At 36.7% G+C, this 17,668-nt stretch overlaps 1 protein-coding gene across 4 annotated transcripts in view; it reads left to right on the top strand.

The window, feature by feature from the left end:
* dtnbp1a (dystrobrevin binding protein 1a) overlaps nucleotides 1-17,668 on the top strand; it is a 38,173-nt gene that overhangs the window by 935 nt on the left and 19,570 nt on the right. For 2 of the 4 annotated variants that reach the window (XM_017724540.2, XM_017724539.2), the window contains exons 2-7: nucleotides 1,242-1,295; nucleotides 3,025-3,075; nucleotides 4,339-4,399; nucleotides 5,575-5,707; nucleotides 10,694-10,826; nucleotides 14,264-14,286. In XM_017724540.2, coding sequence (XP_017580029.1) covers nucleotides 1,242-1,295; nucleotides 3,025-3,075; nucleotides 4,339-4,399; nucleotides 5,575-5,707; nucleotides 10,694-10,826; nucleotides 14,264-14,286 — 455 coding nt within the window. Of the gene's footprint in view, nucleotides 1-1,118; nucleotides 1,136-1,241; nucleotides 1,296-3,024; nucleotides 3,076-4,338; nucleotides 4,400-5,574; nucleotides 5,708-10,693; nucleotides 10,827-14,263; nucleotides 14,287-17,668 lie in introns of those variants that run through there. The other 2 variants (XM_037537199.1, XM_017724542.2) reach the window with 2 other exon arrangements.

Genomic DNA, 17,668 nt, shown 5'->3' with positions numbered 1-17,668 from the left:
GTGTGACTGGTTCTAAGAAGTTCTAAAGAAACTTGCAGAGTCAGAATTGTGAACAGTGTGGGTGATAGGAACCAGACGTCTGAAGAGGTTTTGGATTGTAAAAGCTAACGTCACATACAGTAAGCACACAAAATAGTTATGAATATGCCGCCTGCTGCTTGAGACATTGTTGTGTGATAGATTTGAGAGTTAGCTTTGGCCCAAAACATATAGTTTTAAATCCATTGATGGCAGAGAAGAACTTGTGTGGCATTGGAGAACCAAACAGTACCTGAAGGAAATGTGTTTTTTCCACATTTTGCCTCTGTTTGCCTGGAGGTGGGTGATGTGGCAAATATCATAACGTGAGAATTCAGGAGGTTTTTTTATGATCCATGAGATGTCATGAGATTTATTTTATCTGACATTTGAAAAGTTCTAACAGACAAAGTAAGCCTACGTCTTAAAAATACAATTAAAAATCTGTGAGTTCAGTTGTTGTTATTCAACATTTTACATATTGTGCTGCACTAAATCCAATTTAACAGGACTCTTATGAGCTCTGAGCAGTCAAACATGCTGTTATTAAGTGACAGTATTCACAGTATTCGCAAAAAAAAAAAAAAAACAGGTGGTAATGTAATTTATCACAATAATGATCAGCGTTTTCATATTGCCCAGCTGTAGTTTTGCCATTATCAATATTACATAGAAAAACATACAAGGCCCACACATGTTCACTGGTCAGTCTGGATAGTTGTAGACAGCGCAGCCCCTGGTTCGTATCACCGCCACTATAAGTAAAATTTGAGTTGTTAAGCTATATTTCACATCAGACCATTCTGAATGATTGATTTATGCAGAACTTTTGAAAGATCATCATAATTCCTCTTTAATACTGTAGATCTTAAAAAGACAATGTCATGCCCTTATGTTTTAATTTAATAAATGAAACAATATTATGTCACAAATAGAACATTGCATCGTCAAAATGTCTGAGCATAAAAATGCGTTTGAGATTGTGATTAAGGTGACAGAAGTTTATTCATTTTGTTTATTTTTGGAGAGCTATGAACATATTAGTCATTTTAGTGTAGATCTGAATATAAGCAGCAATGAGAAACGGGTAATGGAAGCTCTAAGAGATCGAACCCAGGTAAATAATGCAAAAATGCACTAAAGTGGCTCTGGCTTCGCTTTCTTAATGTACTGGAACACCTTTGTGCTTGAACATTTCCCACTCATGTTTTCAACCTTTTTAGAATTAAGACCCTGAGTGACAAGTCCAAGGAGGCCAAAGTGAAGAAGAAGCAGAGGTATAAATTAGTAAGCTCAGAAACACTCTTTAGATGAATTGTAGTTTTGTATGTTCATATATTTGCCATAACCTCTCCTCCCTTCTAGGTGCATGGAAGAAAAAGTAACCTGAAATGAAAATAATTTGGCAACGGTACACAGACATTTGAGGGACCTTATATTTTTAAAAGCAACACATCCTTATATGAGCCCTCATCAGGGTGTTTTATAGAGGATATACAGTGCTCTGTGGGATCAGAGAGGGCTCATGCTGTAAAGTGCTGGTTTTAACAGTATGATACAGAGGAGCAGAGCTGCACAATATATTGTTTCTTAGCCATTATTGCAATATTGATATCGGAAAGGCTGCAATATGAACAAGCCCTCTAACTAGTCATCAGTGTTTTTACTGCATGAGTTGAGCGTTTTGACCAATCACAGTTCCAGATGAGTGTTTCTGTGGGTGTTTTGATGAATCAAGGTGTTAATGTAATCCTTGAAAAGTGAATTCTTTTGTTTAGAACAATGCAAGTCAATCAATGTCACATTATTTATTTACTCATGTGTTTTAAATGTGAAGTAATTCATGGAAGTCATTCATAAAGGGGCATAAGAGCTTTATAAGAGTGGTGCTTCACATTAATGACATTATGTCTTTATTAACATTGTTAATTATGACATTATATAGTAATTACATTACAGTAATACAGATTTAATTCCAGAAAAGTTGTGAAAAACCAAAACAAACCAAAACAGAAAGCAGTAATTTGTAAATCCTCTTTAAGATATGTTTAAATGAAGCAGTACAAAAACATATGTATATAACATATCAGTGTTGTCGGGCGAAAACTTTGTATCTCCAAAATAATAACTTTACAGGAAAAGGAAAAAACCTACTTTACTTTTAATGTAAGTCTGTGCAACCAGACTTTTTTTTACAAGTCATTTTGGTCCATTTTTTTTGGGTCCAAATTTACATATAATGTACACGACAATATGCATTTTCACATTGTGAAAAACTGAAAAACGACAGAAATGGAGATACAAGGTTTTAAATCAACAACAGTGATATGCTGCCTTTTAGATGCCTTTTTTCTGGGACGGCCATGCTTGTTTCACCATGACGGCATAAAAAATATTCTGATGTGTTTGATGTGTTACAGCAGTAGGGTGAAAGTGTGGGTGCTAGACTGGTCTCCTGTCTCCTATAGAAAAGTGTGGAACCTTATAAAGTGCATAATACAGCAACGAAGGCCCAATACTCTTACGCAGCTGAATACTTGTATAGCTGAACAATGGCAAAACAAACCTCTCCTTCAAAACTGGATCAAATGGTAATCAATCTTCAGTCCCCAAATGTTTAATAAGTGCTATCCAAAGGAAAGTTGATGGAACACAATGGTACACATGATTCCGTCCCAGCGTTTTTGGAACATTATGCAGGCATCATATTTGAGATGAGCATATATTTACAAAAATACCAATACCAGGAAGTTCATAAATGAAACATAATATGTGTTTTTGCACTGTTTTCAATGTAATGCAGGGCAAACAGAATTTACAAATCAATGCTTTTTGTTTTAATTGGCATTTCACATACTGTGTCAATTTGTTGGAATTGGGTTTGTAGAATTTTGTCCCTTTTGTGCAGCAGGGAATTAGTTTAGTAAAACGGTGAATTATCTTTCACTTGAAGTTTTAGGTTAACACAGTCTTATTTGTAATTTGGTCTTTTTTTGGTCTTCATAGAAGAGAAGAATATCTTCCCCAGTACTCTGCGGGAGTGGAACTGTTGAATCGGTATGTTTTTATCTGTTGTTTATTCTAAATGTTGATCTGGATTTGGAAAAATATGTATATACTTTAGTAACATTTTATAATTATACTTTATAAGACATCTGTTAGCTATTACTTCATAATAAACTAATCCTTAACTAATCCTTAATAAGTTTATAGTTGTTCATTATTAATTAACGTATTCACATTGTTTTATAAAATAAATATGAAATGATGAGCTTCTAAAGCACAATTAGCAGGTGATGTACTAAAATGGAATTTAATCATTAGTAACAAAATAAATCAAAACTAATCAAAAGTAATCTACTTATGTTTGTTTTTCGCTTTATGAAAGTTAGAAACGCTGTTGAATTATCTTTACATAAAGACATTGTTACTTATTATTAATAAATAATGAATAAATCAGAAATTTAGATGTTATCCACTGTTAGTGAATATATTATCTGTGTATTTACCAGAAAAAGCAAATGGAATCTGTCTTTTGTAAACCAAGTAAAAGAGTGTTAAAACTTAAGGCCTCTGAATGAGTTTGTAAACATGATATGTAAACTATCGGCAGGAATTTCACAGCCCATAATGTAAAGTGAAAACAATTTATGCAGTTTTTATTAATATGCAAAATACAAACGCATACATATACATAAATACGTACATATAAATGCCTATAAGTCATGTAAACAACCACAATAAATGCTCCTTTACACTATAATAAGAGATATTAGTTCATAAACTCAGGTAACACTCCTATGCACAAGAGCTACTTATACCAAAGACAAGAATAGAAACCACCTGGGAAAGAATGGGTAAAAAATACTAACAGGTAGAGAGATTAATGATAAGATGTGGCCGCGTGGGAGGAGACAGGAGGGGGTGGAGCCAGGAACAGGACCTGTGACATCACTTTAGATTAAAAATAACTGGCAGAAATAACTTTTAAGTCATTTCTAAGCCACAGTGAAGTAATGGCTTATATGTGTCTTACAAACTATTGTTAATACATTGATTAGTGATGAATAAATATCTTATTAGTTCATGAGTAGTCAGCTATGAAGTAACGGCTAATAGATATCGTATTAGCACTAAGCACATGAGCTAGCTTGTTAGTTTAATAGCTAATTCAACTGAAGTTTTAAAAGATGTGATCTGTAGCTTAATGAATTAAAAGGATTAGCTGGCATCTTCAGCTATTGTAGCTCATGCTCTAGCTAGCATGCTTGCTATCATTTCTGACTGTTCACCTTTTTTTTGGGTGTTATTTTCATGTAGATATGAAGAGACCTGGGTGACTCTGCATAAGCGAGCACGAGAATGTGCCAAAGCTGCTGAGGTGAGTAGATGTTGATGTTGCCTAATTTATCAAATGGATGTGAAGGTCTGCAGGACAACAGTGAGACAGTAGAGTATTGCTGGCCAGTCTTCTGTAGTGCTGGGACAGTGAAGTTAAACGTCCTTGTATACTTAAGCAATTATTTTTAAAGCAAGTTTCCCTACTATTTTCCCCTTACCTGAAACATAGTTGATCAGCTAGGATATGTTTGGTGTCAAAAGCTTGCTTTTCTGTCAAAGAATCTTTCTGACTGACAAATCAATCTTTTTGAGTCACAGACTCAAAGAAAAAGAGAAGCAAACGCTGGACACCAAATACGTGCAGGCATGGACCAGATTAAGAGCAAAAGATTGGAAAGTAGTTTTCAAAAATGTTAGTATTTGGCTTAAGTGAAGCCTTGGCTTCAGTGTCTATAAACCACCCACAAATGTCGGCATCTTCCCAGAGTTTGTCTTAAAGCTTTGCCAGGCCTTTTCTGCAGCCTTATTCGGTACTCTTTTATTCTGTAAGTGTTTTATTGTAAGTAGATTGAGATACTGATTAACTTGGCAAGTCCACAACCGAATTCTTAGTTAGCTTGGCAGTGAGTTTTGAGCTATTGTCTTGAGAAAAGCACACAAATAGGTTGCTTTCAGGATAATTAAATGGCGTAAATTGATGATTGTTTTAGAGTTTAGAACTTTAAAGATGTTATGTTACACTTCATCACTTGATTGATCCTGGAAGAGAAATTTGCCTAACCATCTGCACTGTGCCTCTCTGTCTGGGAGAAGCACAGCATCATCAGCAGTGCTGCATAGAGCAGTGAGGGTCAGCAAGGACACAGTCAGTCCTAGAATTTGAACCAGCAACCTTCTGGGTGGTATATATGATGTATGTAATGACTAGAATATATAATGACTGGAATGAATCTTGAGAATATGGAATGAAATGTGACCTGATCCGAAACATTTAAATTTGACAAATATGCAAAAATAGAAGAAATACTTTTTCCCAGTACTCTGTGTGACATTTCTTAAATGTTCCATGAGATTTGATGTAGATGTAGTTGGATGTAGATTTATTTCCTATTAAAAAATTTATTTTTGTTACTGAGGCAAAGAAAGGTTGAATACAGTAAAGATATAGTGCATAGATACTTACAAACGTCTGTTTTGCCTAATACCATCTCTCAGACTGTAGACGGGGAGGTGGTGATGCTGTCTGCCCACTGGGAGAGAAGACGAGGAGCCTTTCTGGAGCTGCAGGAACAGCTACAGCAGATACCTGCCTTCCTCACAGACCTAGAGACCATCACTGCTCGAATTGGTGAGCCAGAACAGGTTGCATTGATGTGGTGATTTTGATTAAGCTGCATTGATTTTTAAATATTAGATTCTTATGATAATTTGTAATAATATTCTATTAGCGTGCGATACACACTTCCACCTTTCAACCTCCACCTGTTGCCACCACTGTTGGTGCAGTCTGTTGAGCTTTTATTATGTTACTAATGTAGGAAAACTAATTTTTAAGTGGTTTAAAAAAGCTTTCTAGGGGGAAAAATCATGCAGGAACTGCCACTAAGTCACCATAATGCTGCACATATATGCAAAAAAGACAAAAACAAACCAGTTATTCACTGTTTGCTTACATGGTTCCCAATTAATCATTCAATAAATGTCAAACCCTTTAACAATTGCTAATTTGTTCTGAACAGCTTTCAGCTGTTTATTATTAGAGCAAGATGAAGGCAAAAACAGCTCAGATGCTTTCGCACCCCTATTGACATTAGTTTCAGGTCAGGCACCATGTTAATGAAATGCAATCCTGCAGTTCTCACCAAGGTCACATTGCCATGAATCTGATATGTATCTGATCTAGAGCCACATATGTAAGTGGCTTAGATCTGATTTGAAAAGTACGTCCACACAGCTCTGATAACATCAGATCTGCGTCGCTTTAAGGCAAAAACTTGGATTTGTGCCACTTAAGGCTGGTAACGTGAACATAGCCAAAATGTGGCCTGTGAAAAGTTAATGCACAATTTAGATTTTAGGCTTTTTCCATTATGTTAAACTTAGCATGCATGTGTGCTAAAACTTGCAGAAAAAGTATGCTGTAGAAATAGTTAACTTATTTTTCATTTAGTAAAAACATGTCATTTTCAAGCTTTTGCATACAAATGCATATGTTTGAAGAATAGAGCAAAACGAAAATAATAACTCTTGCAGATTTCATAAAGTAAAATGATTGGTTATTGATGTCATATCAGTCGCAGCAAGGTGTTAATTATTGGTCATGGTTTTTGGCCCAGATATTCTGTATGGGTGCATCCCTGATGCTATGACCCTTGCTTCAATTAGTTGTGCTGCTTGGCTGGCACAGTAGTTGGGCACCATCTCCAAGAGACTTTGTGTAGGTTTTTTTGTAATCAGTTTTGAGATGTGTGAAGCATCATGCGTAATGCACATCTGTTCTTTCTAGCAGATGTGTGGTGAACCTTGCTAACGTTTTGTGCTAAAAGAATTGTGCTATGGAGGAATAGTGTGTTCACCTTGAGTGACTTTGCAGAGCAGCTGCTCACTGACTCGTGCTGTCTCAGTTGCCGTGATATATGACAGCATTGAGAGGAAACCCCATGTGGAGCTCCATCTGCTAGTGCTCGCAGCTAAGAAGCTTGACGTTCTCACTCTCGAGCTTATCCTGTAGGTGTTTGTCAGGTTATCATTGGCAGTGCCACAGGAATCAAAGGCAGGTGACAGACTGTGCAGCCATTGAATCTGTGGGTTGCAGTATGTATGATGCATGTAATACTGAATGGAATGATGAAACTGACAGGTCATAACTGGATGTGCTGGAGTTAATGACCATTGATTTAAGGGAAGGTTTAAGGAGAACTTTTCACATTAAAATCAGGGGTTTATACTAGGGCTGTGCAATATCACATTTATTGTTATGATAAGTTCATTTCATTTACATTTGTCATTTGGCAGATGCTCTTATCCAGAGTGACTTATTGTTTGATAATTTATTTTTAGTAGGCAATGGTAGTGTTAGGAGTCTTGCCCAAGGACTCTTTTTGGTATAATGTAGAGTGCTTGCCTAGGTGGGGGATTGATCCCCAGTCTACAGCGTTGAAGGCAGAGCTGTTAGCCACTACACGCACCAACCATGAACAGTGCCAATCATATAGTGTACTGTTCACTATGTGACACTACACTGACTGGCCACTTTTTTTTTGTATACCTCTATATAGCTGCACACTTTGCCGATTTTATCAACTTCACTTGTTATCATACATCTCTGACTGATTTTAACTTTTAAGTTACTTTATCTTCATTGGTCCAAAGTTGTAGCTGTGGTGAGTGGATGCATGCTTTATAGTAAAGGGTACTGTTGGGTATGTTTATGTGAATCCTGCTTTCTGTTTGATGTATACACAGGCTTGCTATGGTTTTGTATCAGAGTGGAAGTGCTGAAATAAGTTGGGAGATGACTGCACTGAGGCCTTAGCCTCATGTAATGACATTGCAGAGAATTAGCGTGCTTGGAAATTGTATCTACCAAGTTGGCTCACATACTTTTTAATTGCCCTACTCAAAATACAGGGTTATTCAGAAAGATTCATCCGACTTCAAAGTGCTATATTTTGACAACTGTGAGGCACCTAGGAACCAATCACATACCAGTTGAAAGAGGTGGTCATAGAGTTTCTGACTGTCACAGGAAGATGGCTCCCTTCAGGCTGTGAGGAGATGGACACCCCTTAGCAGAAAGTGTTTTGCGTTCTCCGTTTCAATGAGAGTGAATCCGTCATAACTGTCCAATGTGATTTTCATCGGCATTGAACCTCCAGCAGCTCAGAGCGTTCGTCATTGGTTCCACAACACTGGATGATCTCCAAAATTGCATTGAAAGATCCGCGACAAATAAATCTGACCCTTTAGAACCCAATAATGTAATTATTATTATTATTATAAGTTTTTGCACTTAGCTTGGTCAAAAATTATGCTCCCCTCGTTCCAGGCAGGGTTGATTCATGTATGCAGCATAAAAGCATCGTAAGACCTCTTAAAAGTATTACATCTTCTATTCAGACAACATATTTGAGCAAAAGTGCTTACAAATATTATGCATTTCCAATAATGCAATAAGACAATGTATATGGTCAAACATCAAATATCTCAGAAATTCTTATTTTTCTATCATGAGGACGCTCAGACTAGACAAGAATAAAACAGAATATAATGCATGTAACAGCTACAGCCAAAAACTCAAACTTCCAGAATTCCTCAGAGATCACCTGACGCAAACAAAGCTAAACGTACTGGTCCAGACCTGCTTGTGTTTTGTGCATAGCAAAAGCACAAACGGGAGATTAAAAAGGGTTGAGAACTGCTGATATCACAGTGAGAGCTGGAGAAATATTTACTGCAAACTAGCAGCTGAGCTGAAATTGTAAAGAGAGTGGCTTGAGTCTTGGATCCGAACATTATAAACACAAACGACTCCTGTCTGCCTGTGTTTTACACGCAGAATGAATTGTTTTGTTGCTAAAGGGTGGAAAACAGTTCACGTTCACCAAAAGGCATTTTCCGCTTTATTAGATTCATGGTGGTGGCACTGAACTTAAGCATTTGCACTGCTGTCTAGCGCTGCAGTCTAGAAATGAGTGCCTTGAATTCCAGAGATCACATGTGAAATTCTTTGAGATCTCAGGCATCAGGCAGTATATTCATAAACATTTCATGCAAAAAGCTGTCTGTGAAGAATCTTTTAGAGGCATTAAACTCGTCAGACGTCTGGTTCATATCACCACATCTGAATATTTCTGACTCTTCATCTTTTTCTAGAATGAAGAATTTCACATAAAATCTCTCTGAATAACTTATTTAAGGGCTTTCTACTGAAAAAGATTCAGTAGAAATAATTTTTCATGAAAAATCTACTGAAAAAATCTACTGAAAAAGCAGTAGAAAGCCCTAAGTGATTCATATCACTAGTTATTTTTTCTTATGTTTTATGTTTTCCTCAAATTGAACCTGTCTTATATTACATTTATATGTGTAGCGTTAATGTATAAACAGATGTATATTTGAGCTAAGCAAATATTTGGTGTTAAAACAACTTTTTAAAGTTAGATTTGAAATGGAATTTCCTAATGTAGACATGTAAAATAAAGTGTAGCTGCAGGTTTAGCTCATTTTGCGCATAACTTAAAAAAGGTCGGCCAGTACTTCACTAGCAAACACAGTTTTGTGCAGCTGTACACATATAAAACCCCAATATTTTTCATTAAAACACAAAAACGGGTTTACTTAACTACCAAATGTATATTTCAGTAGTGACAGTTCTTAATATTACACACTAATAATTCAACTGTTGAGATAAAAACAGATGAAAACAGTCATTCAGTTGATGTGAAATATATAGTGAAACTTAACAACTTCCCAATTCCAGTTTACCATACAAAACAATCAGTGAATCTACATGAGTTTTATATGTTGATATATAAAATACTACCAAATCTGGAAAAAATGTTTTTTGTTTTTTTTTTGGATCTCTTGCCTTACAATGCCACAAGCATACCTCTCTACAATAAATGGCTTTTAAAAATGTTTATTTAAAGCATTATCTAAAAATGATATCTAGATGGTAAAACAATGTCTCATGCATCAGGCAGCGTATTTAGAAGCATTTTGGGTAACAGCTTTCTGTGAGGGAGCTTTTAGAGGCATTAAAAACTTCAGATGTCTGGTTCCTATTATGATTGCGATGAATGATTCTGACTTAGTTTTTCTAGAGTGCATTTCTCATCAGACTACTCTGAATGACTCAACGTTCACACATTATGCAACGTTTGAAAAATTGTTAGATTTCCCATTTAAACATATTTCATCCACTGTGTTATTAATGACCTTTTAATGAATGTATTTAAGCTTGAAAGTCTTTTATTAGCAGAATGTTGTATGTAATTTCATACATTGCACTGAGTGTTGTGAACTCAAGGAATGAAACAAACACCTTTCTACAATTGCCACTTGGTGGCAGTGGGTGGCTTTGTGCACTCTTAAAGTGACTGAATGAAATGATGAAAAATGTAGCAGACTCTTATTTTTTTATGAGTAATTTGGATTGACAGACACTGACATTCTGATATACAAGACCCCTTTGTGCTTATTCAGTTTCAATATGTACAACAGACATGTTTTTGATGTCCTCTATGCAAGGAAAGCCTAGCCTTCTGTCTATTTTTTATTTATTTATTTTTGAATGCATGAAAGTCCTATCCTCTTCCTCTCCTTCCCACAGCTCAGCTGGAGGCAGACTTTGAAGAGATGGAGAGTCATCTGATGTACTTGGAGAACCTGTGTGGTCAGTGTGAGCAACAACGCTTCAAACACTATCAGATCCTACAGCTGGAGAACTACAAGAAGAAGAAGAGGTGATCACTGCTGAACATCTGTAACATCTATCAGTACTTTTCATTTCTGCAAATTCTTAGTTTTTATTAGATGTGGTTAAAGAAGACGAGTATCTCCTCAGATGTTAACCATTCTTTTGAAATAATTAAGGATCTTACTGTTATAAAGCATTATGCAGATTAGAGCGCGTTGTAAAAATGCACTGATGCATCAGTCTGCAGGTGGCGATTCACCTGTGAGATTGGGATGTAAGTGATTATAATTACAATTGGAGCTGTCAGTCACTTGGAACAATTAAGATTTTTTTCCATTGGGAAAAGCAGTGGCTTGTGTTGTAGCTATGTGAGTGAACAAAATAAGCTTCACAAAAATGTATTTATTAGTTTTGGTAATTCAAATAACATTTTCATCATGTCAATCTTGGACATGGGCACATTTTATATTTATATTTATTTTCATGTTGGCAGAAAAATACAATTTTTAAGTTTGTTCCCTGTAGAGGATGTGTTAACTTGGCCAAAAGTGTGTGGACATCTGACCCTCACTTGAGCTTGTTGGACATCCCGTTCCAAAACCATGGGCAAAATGTTTTGCTTTTAAAGTCAGCACTTTTGTTCACCCTGTAGCTCATTCCTCAGAGGGCTCACTAACACACTTCACATGAGCTATTAAAGTAATGGAGCAGCCCTTGCGAAAAACTTGGGGATTCCCCAAAGGGAAAATGACGGAACGAAATGGACGAGGGCTCAGCAACCTCACTGCTGGTCTTTAGTTAACTTTAGGACATCATATGCCTTCGGAAAGGGGAGAGGGGAGAGGCGTCAATACTGCTGGACTGTTTAAGATGGAACAGGAAAGTTAGCTAGCTAGCTACTGAGACATTAGCATACTGTTAGCGATGTTTTATGCTTGATATGAAAAAAGTACCATTAAAGTCGACATTAAATAGATAATAAAATGGTTATCGTAATTTTTAACAGAGAAAATACTCACATTTGTGGTTTTCTTTGGTCGCTCAGGGCTGTCATCTTGCCGGTTTTTCTTTTTTCCCCTCATAACACTCTGTTTGGAATGTGTCTCTGAAAAACCTGTTTGGAGGGCCATGCAGCTCTAACACTTCACCATACCCCTCTATCTCAACAAAAATTGGGACACCCAACCCTAGATGTGAACATGCAAAACAGAGCGCTAAGTGGTAGGGGTGAAATGGGATTGGGCCTAACTCTAGCTAACCTGGCTGCTAACTACTACAAGTCCTAAAATTTGTGATCTTAGACTTTTTAATTTTGGTGAAAGTGTTCTATATCAGAATAAAACATATCAAGCTTAAATTAATGACTCGTATTTATAGTGAGGTCAGTTGTATCCTACTGAATTCATATTTTATCCATAACAAAGTGTATTTTCTTTATACTTTGTAGTTTTAATATTTGGTATGTTTATAAAAACCCTTTCAGGTTTCATCCAGGTGTGTTTTGAATTTCAGTGTTTCCCTGGAATTTCCATTTCAGTGCATCACTGCTAAAAATCCTTGTTGGTTACACTCTACTACTCATACACGGAGGCTTATTACCTGATGTTCAGTTAAATCCCTGTTTCTAAATCAATGCCTTGTGTAGTGCTTGCTTCTTCCTTCGTTCTAATCAGCTTTCTGTTTTATCCCCCTGTTTACTCATTTTAAGAGTTCACCATGTCTATCAGGGAGAGCTTTAAGAGGTGACATTGTAGATATGATGAAATGAAGAAATAGCTGTTAGGAAGTAAATGCAGACTGCTGCAGCATCAAAGGCCTATCCAGTGAAGTACAGAACACCCTGAGCTCCTCTTTAATCAGAAATTGGCTCTGAAGCCTCTTCTCACAATTGTGACATACTCTTCATGACATCACCATCTCCTTTATTATTTCATTTAATCATTTATTTAGGATCACCTTTTTAGCCTGTGGTTGCTTTTTTTGCATTGTTAATTCAGTATATAATATATGGCCAGAAGTATGTGAACACTGGACCATCACCTGACTAAATGAGCTTGTTTGACATCTCATTCCAAAACCCTAGGCATTAATATAGAGTTTGCTTTCCCCATTTGCGTCTCCACACTTCTGAAAGGCTTTCCACAAAATTTTGGAGTGAGTTTGTGGGAGTTTGTCTATATTTTTTCCAAAGAGTGCATGCTATCAAAACAGCCCCAGACCATTATCCCTCCTCCACCAAACTTTACTGTTGGCACTGCACATTCTGGTGAGACTTTTTTCCTGGCGTCTGCCAAATCCAGTTTCATCCATCAGACTGTGAGATTTTCTACAGCTCCAGAGTCCCATGGTGCCATGGAAACCCATTTCATGAAACTCGCCATGCATGTTTGTCGTGCTGAAGTTCCTTTCAGAAACAGTATGGAACTCTGTTGCAAATTATGCACCAGACAATAGGCAGTTTTTACATGCTTCAGCAGTCCCCTGCTCACTTTGCATCTGTCGCTTAGTTACTGAGCTGTTGTTGCTTCCATTCCATAGTATTGGCACTTACAGTTGAATAGGCCAGATCTACTAGAGCAGAAATTTGACAAACTGTGACGATGCCACGTTTAGTCACTGAACTCTTCAGTACATTCTACTGCCAGTGTTTGTTTAGGTAGATTGCATGGCTTTGTGCTTGTGTATCACATACTTTTGGTCATATAGTGTATTTTAGCAGTATAAATTTGATTCCTTTACTGCTTTACTTTAAAACTGTGAAATTTTCTTCGGAAGGGTTTTCTCTGACTTTGTGTGATGTGGTATAATGGCAAATATTACTGACTATCAGAATTTTTAGCCAGTACAAGTCATTATCAGTAAGGCCCAGCAGTTGAATTCCCACCTTCAAATGAATCTTTTATTCCTGTATTATTTGTCATGATGAAGTTGTTGGCAGTTCTATAATTCTAACACTGCAGCTGCAATATACATTGCAAAGTGCAAGTTTAAAGCCAGTAATATTTTGTCTGGCCTAAAATAAATCTGCTGGAACCCTTTTGCCCTTTTTCCATATGAAATTTGACCAGCCTTTGTCCAGAAACAATACACTATATATAGTACATGTATAATGTGCCATAATGCACTGTTTGTTACTCATATACTGTATGGTGGCATCTGTTATGTCTTCCTATGTGTAATGCCCTGCAGAGCATGCAGCGAAATCATGCATCTCTAGCTTTAGCCAGTGAGTTGGAAAGCAGCTGGGCTCAACTCCCACAGCTCAGCTCCTTCTGTCTGTGTGGAGATTCGTTCATTAGCATAGAGGCATATGCATGTAATGGGCAGCAGCATCCTTAAAAACAAAAAACATGTTTCTGTGTGAAATATCAATTGTGTACTGCATTCATGTGTGCAGTACGGTTGACTGACTGCTTTTGCCTGTTGGGTGATGTACAAGTGCCTTGTTCCAGCTCTCATTATTTTCTTTTTATTTTCTTCTAGGAAAGAACTTGAATCTATTAAAGGTAAGGCACTAGACATTTTCTGATTTCAGAGCTAATTGTTATGTTGAACATGCTGTCATCTTGTGTTGGGAGATAGAATGGTAAAAAGCAGACTGATAAAGCGGTGGCAATAAGATTTTTGACATGTGGCACTGTAACTGATTTTGTTATGCCCATAATCAGGCTACACAATGAAACTCTAAATCACACAAGCTAGATATGTAATGGTTGGGGAAAAAAAATATTGTTCAAAACATTTTAGCAATACACTCCCAAAGATGCCTGCAGTTAATGAGTAAAGCAGTTTGGCTTGTGTAATGAAAATGCAGATTTTGAAGGTACCTGAATCTAAAACGATCTAAAAATACAAACGCTACTCTATAACAAACACACATAGGATTTTATCTCAGCTCAGGCTTTTGAAGGAATTAAAAGAATGCATTTATTTTATTTTTCAGTTCTTTCTTATTTTTGCATTTACATTCTGTGGGGTGTTTGCAATACATATATCACAGCAATCAGTAGAGCAGGTCCTGTCTAGCCAGAGTGGGGCCTTCAAGGTGTAATAAAGTATCAGTGAGTAATTGGGCCTGAAAAATGACTCAAAAGCGTTCCCATAAGCAAATATTAGGTTTCTGCTTTTTGGCTTCATAGCTCACCAAAGGGTTCAAACTGGCATGAGCAGGACTCACCCTCTCCACTCAGTAATTAGCGAGGTGCAGAAAAGTTTCGGCAAGGAAACCAACTCAAAATAATGTACAATGAAATATAAAGTATAACCAATAGAATAAACCACCATCAGAATTCTTGCATTTTCAGCTCACACACTAGTCTTAACAGTGCATGTAGAAATATCTGAGCTGACGACTGCTTGGATAGTCTGTACATGCAAAAATGTGCAACATTTAAAGAGGCGCTGAGTACATTTTTAATTAAAAAAGCCAAATTCACCAAGATGTCATAATTCTCTTAGCATTTAAATGTCAAACTGTGACATATCTGCGTAGCCTAGGGCCTTATAAAAGCCTTGCTGTTTGACTGTACAGATCTTGTCATTTTAATTGTAGTTGACCAAAATGCCAAGTTGTAGTTGTTGAACAGTCCTGAAATATGGAGATACTGCAGACACCTCCGCACCCCTGCTTTTCTGTCCATGGTAATACGTAATCACATGCTGTTTAAAATGTATGATATTTCAAAATTGATATAGCGTCAAGTTTCTGATACACATCTGTCTCATAACTGCAAAATAAACACGTTCTAAATATGATTTTCAGTTGATATAAACAGGAGAAAAATTAGCAGTTGTCTTGATGCTGATGTGATTTTAGAAACTGACCACAGGCTATTTTGTATACCTATAATAGTAAACCTTTAAAGCAGGTGGAGCTCATAAAGTAGCCGGTTTAAGAAGAGGAAAGGTGTTTGTGATGTTGTTCCTAACAGCTGACTTTACTTTAGACATCAAGGCACTGCTGTGTTTTTGTGAGCATCCATTTTCACAATTTTTGATTGAAATTTAATGATGTTTGAGAGAGAAACTATATGTGTATGTATTTGGCTTCTTTGTGCATTACGGATTTTGCGATTTGTCATTTGCCTCCCGGACCTCATTTAGCACTCAACAATGAGGAGAGCTTTTTGGTAATTACCCAGCAGACACTAATTAACCTCAGCCAGTGAGAAAAGCGCCAGCAAGTGGACGAAACTCAGTTGATCTGGTCTCTGTAGGACTGTCAATGTTACACTGACCCCTAAAAGGAAGCTGCATGCTATGTAAGCCTCTGATTGATGCTTCCTTCAAGTTTTGATATTTCAAGTTTTGTGGCCAGTAAAATAAATAAATAAATAAATAAGAGTTGCCTTGCTGGATGCATTAATGTATGTGGATCGTTCTAATCACAGTCTTAAGCTGGAGATTTTTTTTACATTTTTTCAGATTTTTAATTGACTTTGGAGCTGAACTCCTTTTGCTTTGAGTAACCCTAAACCTTAATTATATTCATTTCATTAAAATGAATGATTGAACAAACCATTTGTCCCTTCCAAAACAATCCAAAAACACTAAACTTTACCAAATTTTTCAGTAGTGACCATTTTAGTTAATTTTGAGCATAAGTGAAGAACACTAGGCAGTACATGACTAGAAAACTCAACTTTAGGTGGTTGTACACATACAATAATAATAATTTTAATTAAAACGCAGTTTCCTGAATGAAAGAAATATGACAAAAATATGAAAAAAATGTGGCAGCTCTTAAGGTTACACACTGGTTCTCAGACTTTGGGACATATTTACTTCAAAACAATGTAATCGAACTGCTCACTGTGTGGCGTTGAGAGACAATTATGGACAGAAACTATCCATAGCCTTTTATTCGGCACCTTGGCTGCTTCGGGCCACTTTACGACAGAGGCTTGAGTCAGTTTTGGCCAGAATTCTGTTGGGCTTAGGTAGGGTTTTGGACTCAAAATGTGATGCTGTGTATATGCTGTTCTGATAATGAGAATGATATAATAAATTATTGTTAAAATATTGTGCTCACTCTGAGCACAGTGGCCAAATTGCAATGCTAGCCAATGTGGGTGTCTGTTAGCTAACAGAATTAAGTAAGAGCATTCTCCTCTAAGCACGTTGAAGTGTTCTAAGACAATGTTAGCAACACTGTAAAAAGATGTGTTAGCTGGCTCGAAGGAAATCGCAAGAAGCTTGTGCTAGCCTCCACCCTCCCGGCTTAGTAGCGTTGCCTGATTGGGGAAACCTAGCTACCAGGGCATAATTAGCAATGACTAAATAGTGAGAAAATTTAGTTTAAAATGTAACATACTTCTGATGGATGTGTCTTTTTACCTTTTTATTTTTCTGGGTAAACAGAAATCTAAGCTCTCCTTTATAGCAAATAACACATAATATCAATGATGATAACTGCTATGAAGCATCAACTGTTATGTGACTGCTAATGGCGCCCCCTTGTGGAGAATTTGTAGCCTCCAAAACATGAGTGAGTTCCATTGGGTGCTTCAGTCCAAAAACAAGTCATTAATACCTGAACAGCTTTTTCTAGGCTACAAACACAAATCACTAGGTATATTTTATTTACAATATAGGCCTAAAAATAAATATATATATATTTAGTTGCTTAAAAAGCTCCTTATGATTATGAAAGTTTGTTGTAACAGTAGCCATTATTGCTTCATACATGTTACAATACAGTCTTTGTATTTTACACAGCACTGAGTGAGACTAGTCATCACATTTGTACAGGCTTGTAGATCTCCTATTGACTTGTTTTGTATAAAAGAGAGTAGGCTTCAAGTCCAGCACAGGGAATAATTTTTGGGTTTGTAATGCTACATTCCTGCTAATTTTAATGACATCACTGTGGGACTGTGCATCTGTCCT

The sequence above is a fragment of the Pygocentrus nattereri genome, chromosome 3 (assembly GCF_015220715.1).
Source record: "Pygocentrus nattereri isolate fPygNat1 chromosome 3, fPygNat1.pri, whole genome shotgun sequence".
NCBI classification, from domain to species: Eukaryota; Metazoa; Chordata; class Actinopteri; order Characiformes; family Serrasalmidae; genus Pygocentrus; species Pygocentrus nattereri.
The sequence above is the reverse complement of the archived record's forward strand: the minus strand, read 5'-3'. Positions and strand labels throughout refer to the sequence as shown.